This window comes from Anastrepha obliqua, chromosome 1 (assembly GCF_027943255.1).
Source record: "Anastrepha obliqua isolate idAnaObli1 chromosome 1, idAnaObli1_1.0, whole genome shotgun sequence".
NCBI classification, from domain to species: Eukaryota; Metazoa; Arthropoda; class Insecta; order Diptera; family Tephritidae; genus Anastrepha; species Anastrepha obliqua.
The window spans coordinates 176,594,692-176,611,046 of record NC_072892.1 but is presented as its reverse complement, the minus strand read 5'-3'; the positions used below and the strand labels follow the sequence as shown (position 1 = coordinate 176,611,046).

General features: G+C 37.6%; 1 protein-coding gene across 3 annotated transcripts in view; it reads left to right on the top strand.

Annotated features, from left to right (window-relative positions):
* Positions 1-16,355, top strand: part of LOC129241700 (ABC transporter G family member 23) — a 107,577-nt gene that overhangs the window by 45,012 nt on the left and 46,210 nt on the right. For 2 of the 3 annotated variants that reach the window (XM_054878174.1, XM_054878191.1), the window contains one exon: positions 680-948. The exons of the other annotated variant lie outside the window; for it this stretch is intronic. In XM_054878174.1, the coding sequence (XP_054734149.1) occupies positions 935-948 (14 nt within the window). In that variant the 5' untranslated portion in view covers positions 680-934. The remainder of the gene's footprint in view (positions 1-679; positions 949-16,355) is intronic. 3 annotated transcript variants of the gene reach the window in all.

Sequence of the window (16,355 nt, the reverse complement as noted above, 5' to 3'; positions counted from 1 at the left end):
AATTAAATAAACTCTATTGATAGAAAATTCGCCTACATTCGTCTTCAATACTGACCGCAGGTGCTATTTACACTACACAAATTTGTTCACATGTTTTCATTTTAACGAACAGTTCTTTTGTGCTTAAAATCTATGGAGACATGGATAATCTTATATATTATATAAAATTAAAAATTTTTTTTTATTATTTCATCATCAATCAACACTTTCTCGAAGAGTCGTTTTGGACTTAAAATCTAACGAGTTAAATGTTATCTGGTTTTTTTTATTAGAAACCTAACGCTGCCATGAAATTCTGATTTTGCGATCACAAAAGATTTATATAACATTTTTAAATAAAAAAGTAGACAGGGGATGAAATTTCGTTAATCTTACATATAATTTCAACAAAATTTTCTAAAAATATGTTTGTTGCCATTTATTTTTTAATTGAACCTTGTAGCTATTTTTAGTGGTAGTAGCTATATTTATGTACACATAGCTCGGCCAAACACCTAACAGAAGTGTACGCGCCAATTATTTATTTTTTTGAACTATATTTAGTGCAAAATATCCCACACACGTGTTTGAGTATTTCTGCATCGCCAGCCTTTTCGTTCTGGTTACAAAGCCGTCGTCGCCAAGTTCATGTCACCTAACACAAATATTTACTAAATTTTGCCCATTTCTTACCTTACAGCGCCCTACTACAGCTACACCCATGCCCAATGTACTGATATTTCGGAGTTTCAATTTTTGATTTAGAAATACCAGTAATCAGCAAATTACAAACCTATGACTTCGATATTTTAATTCAAAATTGCAAAATAAAAACTACTAATTTGTTTACTTGCGAAAAGCATAAACAAATTAGTATTCAAGCAGCCAATAATTCTGCAGCAACAACGCCAGCTGACGGTCTTTCACCGACGCAATCAACTGCAACTCAGGCTTAATGTTGATAACAGCGTAAGTACAAAGTTAACAGAAGTAAATAAATTGTAAATGTAAATTAAAAATTTGAAAAAAATCATTAAAAAGCGCTTTGAAAGTGTTTATATAAAAACTATAAAAACTATAAAACTAAATTTAAAAAAAATTGCTTGAGTATTCGCAAAACACTGAAGCAAAAACAAATCTCTGTAATTATAACACAAATCAACGGGCAATCGCTACAATTGCGCCATTAATGGTGAACTCATCAAAAAAATGTGCAAAATTAAAAAATAAATAAAAGAAGAAAAATAATTAATAAATAAATGAAAATTACCGAAACCAAAATCCCCAAGCCATTAAAAATATTTCGCAAAATTTACAATGGAATGGAATTTATGTTGAAATCATGTGGCAAATACTGCGCTACTAATGCTTTGCACTGCTTAGGTAATAAGTTTATGAGGAGCTCTGTATGTGTGTGTGTACGTGTTGAAGAGTAAGTGGATTTTTGCAGACCATTTGCTGCTTTCTGCCTTAAAAAAAAGCTGTGTGGGTGAGTGTAATTATTAATTGAAATATGTCGAAGTGAATGGGAAGGCGGGCCTATTGTTTAAAAGTAATTTTGTGAAGAAAGAGGTAAAGGAGAATCTAAGTTGGGGCGGTACTGGGCTTCACATACCTGTTCCATGTTTTTGGTAAAGCGTTGGCTATGACATAAAGCCAAATATTTAAGGATAAATTTTAAGATGCTTGAATTGTTTAAAAATTAGAGTAATATTTACAGATGTAGAATCTTATTAGATTTAGAGGCATTGCTCTTTATTAGACAATGCAATGTATGTAGACACTTCTCTGCGTATAAAATTGTGCGATGTCGCATCTAATACAATCATAAAAGAATCTCTTCAAAATTTATGAAAAAACTTAATCATTTATATCTGTCATTTATATTCGACCAGCGTAAGAGATCTACGGAGCTATAGGCTACTTCACTTATAGCTTTAATACGGAAATTTTGTTTAAATAGTAGAAAGCTCTCTCTGTTACGTAGAAGAATAATTTTTTGATGGCTTTTTCTGATAATAAACAAAAAATAAATGAATAAATTAAATACTGAAACTTTTTGTTTTTTTTAAGAAAGTTTTACTTAATTACAACAAATATCTAAGCTTTAGCTGCGGTGGCCTTAAGCTAAATAATGTTTGTCCACAATAAGAAAGTAGGAAATTTGGATTGTAATCATTTTTGATTAGATTTTGTCGTATATATTACACTATTTTAAGTAGCTAGAAAAAGTTTTGAGATTGTCTAGGACTTGGTCTGTAAGGCTGTTCATTGGCTTTGTATTGGGTAGAGAACTTTTATATGAGTATTGGTTGAAAAATTCACATTTTTCTTGCTTTAGGAGATTTCGTTCATAGTTAATTTTTACAAGCTTATTTTTTTAACCAACTGGTAGAATTGTCATATGCACCATTTTTTTATTTAAAAAGTTTCTTGATGTAGTTTTGTATGTCGCTGGTTAAGCGATTATTGGACTCTCAAGGCTTCCTTTACAGTTAGATCAGCTAGTTCATTGCTCCCAATTTTTTTGCAAGGAATTTAGTGGAAATGTCGTTGCTGAGACTAAAAGCAATAAAGCGGGCCTTAATGAAGTTAATGCCAAGATCACTACGGAGAAAGCTTAGCTCCTTAAATTCTGCGCTTTGCTATTCTTTCAGAGAGACTGCTGATCTGCATCTTACTAAGACCCAAGAAACAGTGAAAAACTAGTAAGACCTACAGTGTTTTCCTTCACCTTCTAAGTAATGCTAGGGACCAGTTGTGGTCTATGTGAGATCACTGGTACTGTGCGAAGGTTATCTAATCTAAAGTGTAGTGCAAAAAGGAATGGTAAAATATTTTGCTTAGTTTATATTTGAATTGTTTGATTGCCGACGAATTTTAAATAATTAAACGAAAAAAAAAATTTTAAAACTATGAAAATTTTACTATCGGACTGCATTAATAAATTTTATAAATTATTTTCTGTTACTATTAATATATAATATATATATCGTCCCCTTAGTATTAAAATAGCCTATACATTTTTTGATGTTTTGAGAAAATGAATTTCAAACTTTTTGTCGAAAGTAGCTCTCACTCAAATCTCGTTATGTCTGTAAATATTTATTATTTTTTGACTGACGTTTTGACCCACTTTGTGGAACTAGAATTTGACAAAATTTTGGCCACATATAAAACCGACGATGTAGAATCCAAAAATTCAATAAAAAAATAATAGCCTATGAGCACATAGGCTATTGTTATACTAAGGGGACGATATATTAAAATTTTGAACACAAAAAAATATATTGCTGCTTGTGTGAGTCCGCTTCCCCTGAACGGAGCTACGGAGAATAAGCAGGCAAAGCAAGGATAAAAACTTGTTTGCCCTCTGATTAAGGTTTGCTGGTTTGTTATTGGGTCGCTTATAACTTTTTCTAACATATAAGGTAACGCAAAATTTGCATATGGTATCGTACGTGAAATATATGATATTTAACATTTTTGAATTAGACAGCTGCAGTATGCAAACAGACAAGCAAAGGAAGCGCATAAAGGTCAAAATAAAAATTTCCATTCCAAGAAACATTTTCCCGATCGGGTTTCCAAGAGACAGGAACATAGAGGGAAATGAAATTGCTGATGAGGCTGATTTGGTTTCAGAGGTCTCTCACCCGGGCATCGGCATCCTCCTGACTGTTGTTAAAGGAGAATTGCACAACCTATTTCTCATGAAAGCACCGATCAGATGGAGCTCCATTTCTTCGAGTGGTATTTCAAAAATCCAATAGATGCAAGACGCAGATAGACTTGGGGACTCTACGCTATTCAATTTCCAAAATTTAGATGTGCGACCGGTCATTGGACGATTGGTACTCATGCAGAAAAGCTGAGATTATAATTTAATCCCCATTTCACAAACTATTTAATTTTTATTTTTATATTTTTATTTTCTGTGAATGTTCGGGTTTGGTAGCCATACCATTAAGGTCACTGGGTGTTCCCTTCATCGACAGCCTGGGGCAGCCATCAACCTTCTCTGTTACATCAACAGCTCTGGTTGGCTGTAGATATCTGCCCGTTGAAGATCTAAAAATTCTATCAAAACGACGCTTTAATGATACTTAGGGAGTGCCAGTCTGTACTTCAACCATTTCATCTACCTTCATACCTATACTTTGCATCAGCAGCAGAGCTGCGCATGCTGGGTATTTGCTAGTCTACATAATTACATTTTCCTATATAATTTGAAAATACAAAAAAGCAGAAAATACATTTTCTGAATTTGTACCAGGTAAATACCTATGAAATGAGACTTTCAGCTATTAGCCCATAGAGTATTTTTATACCTTCCTAAATGTCTTATTTTTTTCGTCTGTCATCTGTCAACAATACTCAGTTCATTGTTTGTTACGTTTCGTACAACAATGCATTTTTGTCGCTCTTAAAAATGTCGAATTTCGTGCCTTCAAACTACGATTTGCGGACATCGTTGATTTTCTGTTATCAATTAAAGAAAGACGCTTCTCAAGCTCATCAAATGCTTATATAATATATAATATAAAAGCTTATGGTGGACATGCTCTAAGTAGAGCACAGTGCTTCAGAAGGTTTGAAAAATTCTGAAGTGGTGGATGAAGATGATGATCAAACGCAAGAAATGATGACAGAGCAGTTGGGAGTGACCCAAAAAACCATTTCCAAACATTTGAAAGACATGGACATGATTTTAAAGGTCGGAAGATGGGTGACTTGATGACATTGCACCGCCACATCGAACAAGAGCGACCCGGGAGTTGGTGCAGACGTACGATTGGGAACCGCTGGTGCATGTGGCTTACTTACCAGACTTGGCGCTTCCGATTATAATTTGCTTGCATCGATGGGACACGCACTTTCCGAGCAGCGCTTCAAGTCTCACGAAGAAGCCAAAAAATGGCTCGATGATTGGTTTGCGGCCAAGGACGGCCAAATTGCCTGGGAGATTGGGAAAATATGTCGCTATGGCTATTATTTTTAAGATTAAATTTGTACCCATGTAACATGTTCTACTTATTGTCACGCCAGAAGAAAGATACAAAAATGCTTGATTTTTCCGCTGCAACCACTTAAGCAACCAGCCATCAAACAGATACCTAAAAATTTTAGTTTGCTCAATTCAGTCGCTATTTATAATAGGAAACCTTAAGGCTTACACCTGTACTTTACAAATAAATATTACAACTCAAACATTTCGTAATAACTGCTCTGTAAAAATTAGCCCGAGCACATTTTTATGATGATTTCAAATCTAATCGTTTTTACGAGTATTTCGGCTCGAGGCGCACCCATGATTTTAGTTATTTAAAGCTGAGACAAATTAACGATTGTTGGCTGGAAGAAAGGCTTAGCTGCGAGCTATGGCGGAAAGTGTGTCGAAAAGGTGCTGATTTGGGGTTTTTGTATTTTCTTGTCTTTTTTTTCTTTCTTTCTTTTTTGTTGATTTGCATATTTCAATTAATGAACGCTCGCGTGTATGCAAATCAAGTTGCTCAGCGTGCGATAATCATTTGTTTTGCTGATTGATAGCACAAACATTTTCGCTAATTATTTTGAGATTTTTTTCAGAGCCTGATTATTTACATTGTATAATTTTGCTAAATGTTAAAGCGCCTTTTTCAATTGATTTCTATTTATATATAATATATTTTTATTTTGTAAATTCGCAAATTGCTTAATTATATATTTGAATCGGAGTGTAAATTATATGAAGCGCACGATCGAGTTAAGGAAGTCTAAAATTGGTGTTGATATTATATTAAGACAAAAACAGAACAAAAATTAGCACGGAAATTATTTGAAATAGGTTTTTTTTACTAATTTGGTTTTTATTGGCTTTTTTTTTATTTCTGCAAAGTTTTTTAAATTTATGTATTTTGCTCGTTAAATGTAAATTAGTTATCTGGTTCTGAAAAATGGCTAGTTTACTTTGTGTTGATATGCAAATTTGTGATTTATCGTAAATCTGGTCCAACTTTATTTAGTTTTTTATTTCAGCAAATTCTACAATACAAAAATGTACACATAGTAGATTTTCATAACACACAGCAACACATAAATCCATTTATTTACATAGAATCGAATTTTATGAAAATTATAAAAATTATATTCAACCTGCGAAATCTTTGCCATTAATGGATTAATTTATTGACCTTTTATTTTATGCCTACTCTTGTGCTCACATAATGAACTGAATCTATTTAGAATATTCGCAGAATTTGTTTCCATATAAAGCACACGTTTGGAAGCCTTTTTTATGTAAGAAAAGGCTTAACACCTCAGCGGAAAAAATTTGCAAAAATCAATGCGATTCGTGAGCGATTTCGAACTTACACTTTAAGCGGACAGATACCTGTAAACGGCCATATTTTCCCTGATTTTCATTAAAATGAAGAAGTCAATATATTCAATATATTTTCAAAATTGGCATACAACGGTCTCAAGCCACGTGTCGTACTTTGGATGTACAACTTAGTGGTTCTACCAATTTTGACATACGGTTGCCTAGTTTGGTGGTTAGCTCTTCAGAAGGGCTACAACACCACCAAACTAGAGAGAGAGTGCAGAGAACTGCATGTGTGGGCATCACTGGTGCTTGTAGAACATATCCCACTGCTGCGCTCAACGTTATTCTACACTTACTTTCTGTGGATCTGCAGGTTAAACCCACTGCTGCTCAGAGTGCTATTAGGTTGAAGGAAATTGGCCTTTGGAGACAACTTCCTGTAGGACATAGCATCTTGAAGCAGATCTCCCCTTCCTTCTCTGTTCTTCGCACTGACCTCTCCATCCGCAAACTGTGCTTTAAGGGTTGTGCTGGGGCTATCTTTCCGAGCAGGCAAGATTGGAAAGAGGGCATATTCGGTACGAATATAGATACCTCTGTTTTCACTGACGGATCCAAGATGGAGTCTGGAGTGGGAGCGGGGGTTTGCTTTAAATCAGCCAGCATTTCAGTCTCCTTTAAACTGCCGGAAACAAGCAGCGTTTTTCAAGCAGAGGTCTTCGAGATCCTGCGGCATGCAAAATGCTTCGGGATCGCTGTTGGGAGGGAGACATTAATATTTCTTTCGATAGTCAAGCTGCGATCAAGGCCCTTTCATCGCCGTATTGCATTTCTCTTCTGGTGAACTCCTGTAAGGAGGAACTCAAACGTCTCGAAAGTGCAGGAAACATTTCCCTTGTCTGGGTTCCTGGGCACAGGAATATAGAGGGAAATGAAATTGCCGATGAGCTTGCCAGGAAGGGGTCGACAGAACCGGTTTCAGCTGTCAGCTGGCTTCTCAGACATCGGTATCCCCTTGACCGTTGTTAAAGGGAAACTACACAATTTCTTTCTAAAAAAAGCGCAAGACAGATGGAGGTCTGTTTCAACGTGTGCTATTTCGAAAACACTATGGCCTCAATACGACAGAAACAAAACGCTTAAGGTGATGGGAGTCCTCCGCAATTCAATTCCTAAGCTCATTGCGGTGTTCACTGGTCACTGGGTGATCGGTACTCATGCGGAGATTCTTGGAATTCCGTAGAACGCCTATTGCAGAAGCTGTGGGGATCCTGCAGAGAAAGAGACTGTGGAACACTTTCTCTGCAAATGTCCGGCTCTGGCGGCTAGGCGCTTGAGATTCCTTAGCGTGCCCTTTGGGGATGACTTGAAGAAATTCTCCAGACTGTAGACGGTTTTTCTCTTCCCTAAATCTTTTCACTGGTAGTGGTCCACATTATGGTATCAAAACGGCACGTAAGTGGCACTTGAAGTGTACCTGTGGTACTCCTGCCATCTTACCTACCTACCTACCTGGCATACGGAATAAAATGCTTCAAAAAAAAAAAAAACAGACAGAACTAGACGAGAAACTAACTCTGGGAGCACAGTCTATATGGAAAGCCTCGACCTCCCACAGGATTGCCAAAATAACGAAAAACTAGGAACATGCAACACAAAAACAATCAACTTTATTCTATCACTCCCAAGGAAGGAATGTAAAATATTGGTTGGATTACTGACGGGCATTGTCTCGCTCCGTATCACGCAGCTAAAATGAAATCAGTTCACAACCACGCGTGTAGTTCATGCGAAGAAGAAAGAGATACGTTAGAACACCTCCTTTGTCACTGGCCTGATCTAAGCAGAACTCGTTACAACTGCCTGGGATCGGTATACTTTTCATGTCTAAAAGACTTCAATGTCGAGTGGGATCGGTATACTTTTCATGTCTAAAAGACTTCAATGTCGAGTGGGAATGCCCACCTGTCGTTGCTAAAGCACAACGTCTTCTTACTGCCATCTTGAAGCGCCATCTGTGTGTGACATTATTCTGGCAGAAAGATTACACAGATGGTTGAGAACTTCGCTAAATTTGATGTGTCTGTGCTATTACCGCGATTGTCCGATTCCACTTGCTGGCGCCACTGATGCAATGTGTAACTTTGTCTCTTTTCGTGTCTTTTCGACTACAAGAAATCAACTACTTTTCGACAATCAAGAAAGCGACTACTCTTTCCCTAAACTCACCTTCGACAGGCTCTTCGAGACTAGCATCACAACAAGAAAAGTGGCATACTCAAACACTATGGAGAAGAAGGGAAATAAATCCTTACATGGAAAGATCCAAGCTAGGAATTAAAGTAGGCTATGGAGTTTTTCCAACAGAATAAATATTAGAATTATCTGTCCGACGTCCGGACTACTGTAGGGTATATCAGGCAGAAGTCTTGGCCATAAAGGAGGTAACTGTGCATCGTAACACACACGCCAATAAATACCTTCTCGGACAGCCGGGCGGCCGTCAAATCAATGAAGGCAGTTACACTAAAATCAAAGCTTATACAGGAATGCCTGGCAGCTCTAAATGATATTAGCATCATCTTAAAGGTCCCTTCAACCCTTATATGGGTTCCGGGATATAGAGATATTGAAGGAAATTGCAAGTCCGATGAGCTAGCCAGAAAGGGTACTAATTTTCCGCTGCTTGAAAACAGCGGCAGTATTGGATTTCCTATAACGACAGGCAAATGTAGGATAAAAAATAATATTCTCCAAGTGGCCAATAGGTCACGGAGAGAAGAAAATACTTGTGTTACAACCAGGCTGATTTGACAGCAAATTGATTAGGAAAGGTCAGGAGAATCGCTCAACCTCTCAAGAAAGAACATCTTGAAGGTCGTGGTGTGTGTTGCTGGTCATTGGCTGTTAGGCAGCTTTTTAGGTACACGCCCTTCTAGGCAAGGAATATTTTCCCATTAATACGGCAGAAGTTGTAGAAATGAGAATGAGGAAGAAACAGTACAACTCTCTAATTGTACAGCCTTAGCTAGGAGGAGGGCAAGGTTTTTAGGAAAACGTCCTTTTGACTCTCTTACGTAACTATTCGGTGCTGGGATAAAACCTTATCTACGCTTCATAAGAACATCTAAGAGCTTCAAAGAATGAATAAACATTGAAGGTCCCGTGTTTCACAATGTCACCACATGTAGGTCCCTAAGTGAGTTGGCTACTCTAAACTGGCTGCCACAAAAACCCAACCTAACCTAACTCAAATTCCGAATCTAAAAATTTTCCAGATAGTGAAAATATTTCGAAAAATTACGAAATTTGAATTAAATGCGTGTTAGTTTTAGTCCACAGAAATTTATAATCTTTTTATCAAAACTTAATTCTCTTAACATTTTTCTTTTTTTCTATGTTCTTCTTTCAAAAACCACGCGAAAATAAAATATTTTTAATGTCGTAAATTCCTATTAAGCAATTCACGTCTGGGTAATAAAGTAGAATTCACCGAAAGCTCACAAAACTGCTTCGTTAATTGAAATTCTTTATTACGCGCTTGTGTGGCTCATAAAATATTAAACGTCAGATATTCATGCACGCTTATGCGGATGAGTTCTTGAATATTTTACTTTGCTTGTTTGAAATTATTTGCAAATCACGTGTCGTCGGCTTCACCTTAGCTTCCCTTAGACGGGTTGTATGCATGAATGTTTTTTTATGAAGGCGATGCATTGAACGCCAAAAAGTGTAAGATTTGTCTTTCGACTCACCCACTAAAAGCCCACCTTAGCTTCGTTTCCCTCCCGCGGGCTATGTGCATGTATGTATGCAGGTGTGTATACATTTTATTTGATCGCCTTACCTCCAAGTGTGCGGAAAACCCACTTTTTAAAATTTATGCAAATAATTTGGGTGATCACGAAAACTGTACTGGCTGTTAAAAAATCAGAATTGCAAAAGTTGTTTGATTACAACGGTTGATAAAACTCTGCAATGAAAAAAAAAATATATATATATGTATATATATATTACTATTGTACTTTATATATTTAAAAAAAAGCTCGCTTTCGTCACTAGCGGTCACGTAGCCGAATGGGTTGGTGCGTGACTACCATTCGGGAGTGCGTAGATTTGAAGCTCCAGTCGTTCGTGCATACGCAATTTTTCTTAGAGAGAGAGCACACTTGGACGAAAATGAAATTCGTCTTTTGTGATGCCACTGCAAAGGAAATAAGAAGAAAAGGAAACTACCAGGAAAGAAGGAAGGAGGAGGGCGGATGTGTATTTGTTGATGACGATTGACCAATGATTGAGTTACGGTGTTAGCCGCTTCGTGCTACTAATGAAGTTAATCAGGTTTTTATTACCAAGGAAAGCTATATCAACAGGTGTAGTAAAGAAATGAGAGCTAAGACACCTAAATCTTAGGCTGTCGAAAACACGGCAGCTAAGTAGAAGATGCTGAGATGGTTCCACCTGATCCTTCATGCAGCTAACAGAAAAAGGACTCGAAGTAATGAAGAGTCTCACAGCATGCATACCTCGTGGACAATGCCCTGTAAGGGCAACTACGGATTTCGAGTGCTAAGATGTTATTATGCTCAGAAGATCCCTCGAGCGCCTCCGATCTACACGTGGCCAGAAAGATTTCGCGTCCTTACAAGTTCGTGTATTTGCTCAGTTGACGCGAGTTCCGCCTCTCCCGGAGACGACCTCAGGCAGTCAACGGGATCTCAATCCTTTCACTCAGCGGGGAAACTCCCGCACGGATTCCCTGTCTAGCTAGCTTATCCCCCGCGCAGTTTCCAGCAATGTCGCTAAGATCCGGTGAACAGATGAGCCTTACATCAAAGAATTCGAATGAATTCGATCAAAAGTTAAGTCAGGAATTCCGCAAGCATTTCCTAGCGCACCATTATCGAGCTCAGGGCCCTGATTCTCTCTTGGCTGTCGAAGTAGATATTTACTTCAGTGACAATTATTACACAATTGAGCAACTGCTTCTTGAATTGCCGCTACTTCTGCTTCAAATTCACTACAGTGGTCCGGTTACCTGAAATCGCAGAATAATCCTCTGTCAACCCTTCCGCCCAATTTCAAGCCATCCATTAACTGGTTTACCAGGCCCTGTCTCCAAATGCTGCGATTCGCCCTCTCTTCCCTTCAAGGAACTTGAGTGAAGACTTTTCTGCTTGCTCTAAGGGAGGGTGTGCATTGATCAGCCGCCAAGGGGATGAACTCAAAGTTTCTTAGTATACACTTGAATGTCCGTAATTGCGGTCAAGCCCGTAGCGCGAACCTCTCAGTCTGATTGTGACAAGTGCAGCAGCAGCTTTGCCTGCGATATCTACGGGTGCCACATTTAATATTGCTTTAAACAGAGTAAAAGGAGCTCGAAGCGCGCCACTGATTCCAATGAGAGCACGCAATTGAACTCTCTCTAGTTTCTTCACCCATGCCATCATTTTCAGTGAGTTCCACCAGACAGTGACTCCACACAATGTCGGACATGTCTATATATCGAAAATTTCGTTTTCTTAACATATAGACTTTAAGATTGCCAAGTCTAGATCTATGCTTAGCTTTGTCATAAGGAATTCAAGGGAGTTCCAGGATATTTCTACGCTGAGGAATTTGTATTTTTCTCTTTTTAGGGATCCATTCCATATGGGTTCATCTTTAAGAATTGAGAAGGTTCAAAAACGTTTCACAATCTGAGAAAGTAAACACCCTGCAATCCCTTCGCACCATGTGGCAAAAATGTGGAAAAATTATATTTACAATGCAATTTGATTCATATTCTGAAAATATTATTGAGGTGGCATAAAACTGTAAGCCCCTCCATTTGTGGAAGAACATCAAGACGCACGCCATAAATAGAAGGAGGAGCTCGGCCAAATACCGAAAAAGGGTGTTGAAAGAAAGCGTGGTTTTGATACAAAGAACTCCTTTCCATTGTTGAAACATTTCACAAAAACGAAGTTGTCACAGAGCAAAAACCAGCAAAAAATGTGTTACGTGCAGTTTCTCGTTTTGTCAAGATTCCTTATATCGAGGTTTCACTATATAAAGGATGGTTAAATCTCAAGGGCCGATGTTGAATGTGAACCACATCTAAACGTCAACGACACTGTTGGACTTCTTTCTCTGGGGTTATTTGAATAAAAAGGTGTACGTCGATAAGTCAGCAACAATTCAAGAGTTAAAGGATGAGATAATTCGGTACATTAACGGCATATAACCTCAATTATGCCTCAGCGTCATCGAAAATTTGGACCATCGGGTGGAGGTGTGCCGCCGAGGCCGCGGTGGTCATTTGGCCCATATTTTATTAAATATACGTAATTGAGCTTTACCAATATTATCATAATAAAGAGAAATGACAATAATTTCTTACAAAAATTGTATTTTATTCAAAATACCGGTCCTTAAAACTTAACCACTCTTTATGAGTTGACATAGAAGCTGATACATAATTTTTGCACACATTTCAACCGGATACTGCCAATTAGTGTTTCCTTTACCAGTACTAAAATTGGTGTAGAAGAAGTGTTTTGCAACTTTTTTCAGTTTTTAATTTACGTCAATAGAATTTTATTACGTTATTCAGATATTTCAATGGCAGCACAGGTTATCTAAAAACTGATAGAATTGGCAAGTGTTTACTTGGAACATTTACTTCTGGTTTGACGTTAATTTAATTTTATATTTTATTCATATATATCCAAATCGCAGCGTTGTTTCTATAATTAAAAGATTTTTGATTTTCGGACTGTGACATGTGAGTGCTAAAAATGCACATAAATGTTTTTGTTGCTACACTTCCACGCAAAACTTTTGTTGAACAAAAATTTATTTTGACATTTTTAAAATATTCTAAAAAGTTGGCCAAGCAATTTGCGTATTGCTAAAATATGTTTACGTATTTTTAATGAACTTTATAAATTCAAATATATGCCATTTTTATGGATGATTTTATCAAACGGAGTGGAGTTATTGTATCATTCAAGCGGAATTTCGCAGTTTTCTGCGTAAAAAACTGGTTTAAGTGCATATGGAATGCTTCTATTAAATACAGACTATTTTCGACAGCTCTTCATATGGCAATTGAGTTTATCAAAGACTTTTTTATTTCAAATATGCATAAATAAAACTAATTAAAAAAAATAATATATTTCCTCGAAACCTAAGTAGCTTCTTAAGGCTTGAACAGCTACACAGCTAAAAAACATTTGCCAAACGTGAGGGTTAGCATTACGGGTGCCTTGAGTACAACCTACGGCGATGCCCTAAATGCTATGCTTGATTTACTCCCCTTGGATCTTAGGATAAAACAGGAAGCAATAAAGACAATGTGTAGACTCCATAAATATGGTTCCTGGCACGAAGACGGAACTTCGGGACCTGAGAAATGTTTAAGTTACTATCTGAGCAGTATCCACTGTGTTTGGCACCTAAAGACGACTTGAAACCCATAGTTGCATATGGAAGGAAATTTGAAGTCAGATTGCAATCCAGAATGCATTCTGGGAGGTTTGATGGATATTTTCTTTACCGATAGGTCCAAGAATGAAATAGGATCTGGAGCCGGATGGCACTTAAACGATAGTAATAAGAATCACTATGCTATGGGAGGAATGGCATCTGTTTCCCAAACAGAAATTTTTACCATCCTCAAAGTAGCCCAATAGATAATCGAGAGAAAATGGAGCAAGAAACAAATTGGTGGTTTCAGAGGCAGTCAGGCTGCACTGAAGACCCCGGAGAACGCGAAGCAAACCTCGAAGATTGTTCAAGAATGTAAGAAGAAGCTTAATTCTGTAGCAAGACAGAACAGGCTTGTACTTATAAGGGTTCCAGAACACTCCAGTGTTCAAGGAAACGAAATTGCCGATAAATTAGCCGTGGATCAGCGGTTTCTCCACAGCGACCACAGCCAATAATCTGAATCAGTTCCGCAGGAATCAAGAACTGGTTCAGCGAATATGTATGAAATCTACATAAAGAGCGATGGTCAGGTTTGCAAAGTGTTCTGCCAAAGAATCTGGGAAGTTCTCACAGGACTAGCTACCTTTGTCTGTGTCTCTATTCTTTCCTATCTTTTTCTCTGATATTTCCTATCTTTTTCTCTGATACTCCTTTCCTTCCTGACTATCTACCCTCTTTCCAGCGATCTCAGGCTTTTTAGCCTGAGTGTTTTAGGAGCCACAAAATTTCTTGGTGCTCCTTGGCTCGACCTATTCAAACTTTAATTTCAGGGTAAGAACAGTACAGATATCTATATTATCGAGTCTAAACTGGCGCTTATTGCATGATAATGCACCATCTCATCGATACACTCTTGTGACTGATTTTTCGAGTAGAAATCGCATTTTTAACCATCAATCACTCACCGTATTCGCCTGATATGGCTCCCTGTGACTTCTACCTATTCGGAAAATTGCATTTGACCAAGAAAGGAAAACGTTTTGCATCCGTAGAGGCCATCCAAAAGGCTTGTACCGACATTCTGAAGAACATTCCGTTCAATGATCTGAAACACTCTTTCGAAAAGCTTTTAGATCGCGCAAAACAGAGTATCGAGGCCAGAGGTGACTATTTTGAATAAATAAACTCGAAGTTATCAAAACAAAGCTCCTGTACTTTGTTTTTATATTGGACTTCACCTTGTAAAAACTTTTGTCAGCCTCAGAATATAGCGATTACTATAAACACACATCTGCTTAGTGGCCAAACTGCATCACCCTGCCCTTGTTAATTTACAAACGAGCAAAGCTTCGTTAGTTTAAAATGCGCTATATCCGGTAGGTCTGTTAAGTATGCGGTACCAAAAGTGCAGAGTCTCCTTCTGGCTACACCTTCACACTCACATAGCAGGTGTTTCCTTGTTTTTTCCTCTTTCGTGTTAAGACAGCTTCTACAGCTCTTCAAACTCGTAGTATGGAAGTTCCAACCAAGCGTGGTTGCCTGTTAAACAATGGCCAGTTACTCTATAAAATCTCAACCGACCGCTGTTCCATTTGGTGGGGTTTGATGAGGCATGTGAAAAGGTGGCTAGTGTCGTGCGGGGAGCCTTCAAATGCCGGGTTTTAATCATCGTATTACCGCTAGCTTTCCATTTCCCATAAACAATAATAATTTTCTTTAAAGATATCTTAATTTTGTTTCATTTCCGTTTTCTTTGTTTCCAAATTTAGCCTAAGGTCACTGAACTTCTTCGTTTCTGCTTCATAGCTCCTTTGCTGCAGCAAATTTCCTTTCGTTGTTCATTTTTTTTTTCAAATGCTTGAAAATTGTTTAGTGATGGTTGAATTTCAACAGCTCTGTCGTTGTATTAACTATACATTTGCTGTTATTTCTCAGCTTTTTTCCACGTTCCTTTTCGTTTTCTCGGTGATTGATCGGCCAAAACAAGGTTATCTATAGCATCGAAGTTGTGAGAACGAGAACTTGTAAAATATTTTGCTGCTAATCGCGTATGGGAATTTCGATTCGCACTCTCGCACGTGACCAACGCACTCTTTTAAGCCGAAAAAACCTGTTACCTAAAGCGTTTTCTAATTTTAATAATAGGCTTGATTTATAGCTCTTAATTAGTCTTGTACTTATAATTGGTGCTTAAATTGATTTTGGAAAAGTTTTCGTTTTTAAGTTAATTACAAAAAAGCAAAGCATACAAGGCGTGGTACTAAAAAAAATTGATTTTCGCGGTCAGCAATTAAAACGTCGATTTAAGCGAACGAATTGCAATGTGACTAATTTTAGAATGTTGTGTTTACAGGGTCCGGCACTCGATGTGTAACCAATGAAAAAGACCATAAATTTAGTTAGGAAAATTACTTTTATTGAATTCAAAGTACAAAATTTGTGGGAAAATAATAGAAAATCAGGAATCAATTTACCTGTGCTCGATATGACGACCTTTTACCTTGACTATGGCCTGAGACGGTCCAGAAACGAATCGCTACCTGCCCGAATGTGACTTGCAGGTATTTTGGCTCACTCGCGGACAATGGCTTTTGTCAGCACCTCGAGGCTGGTGAAACTTTTAGTTCGGACATCGCTCTCCAAAATGGGCCAAAGA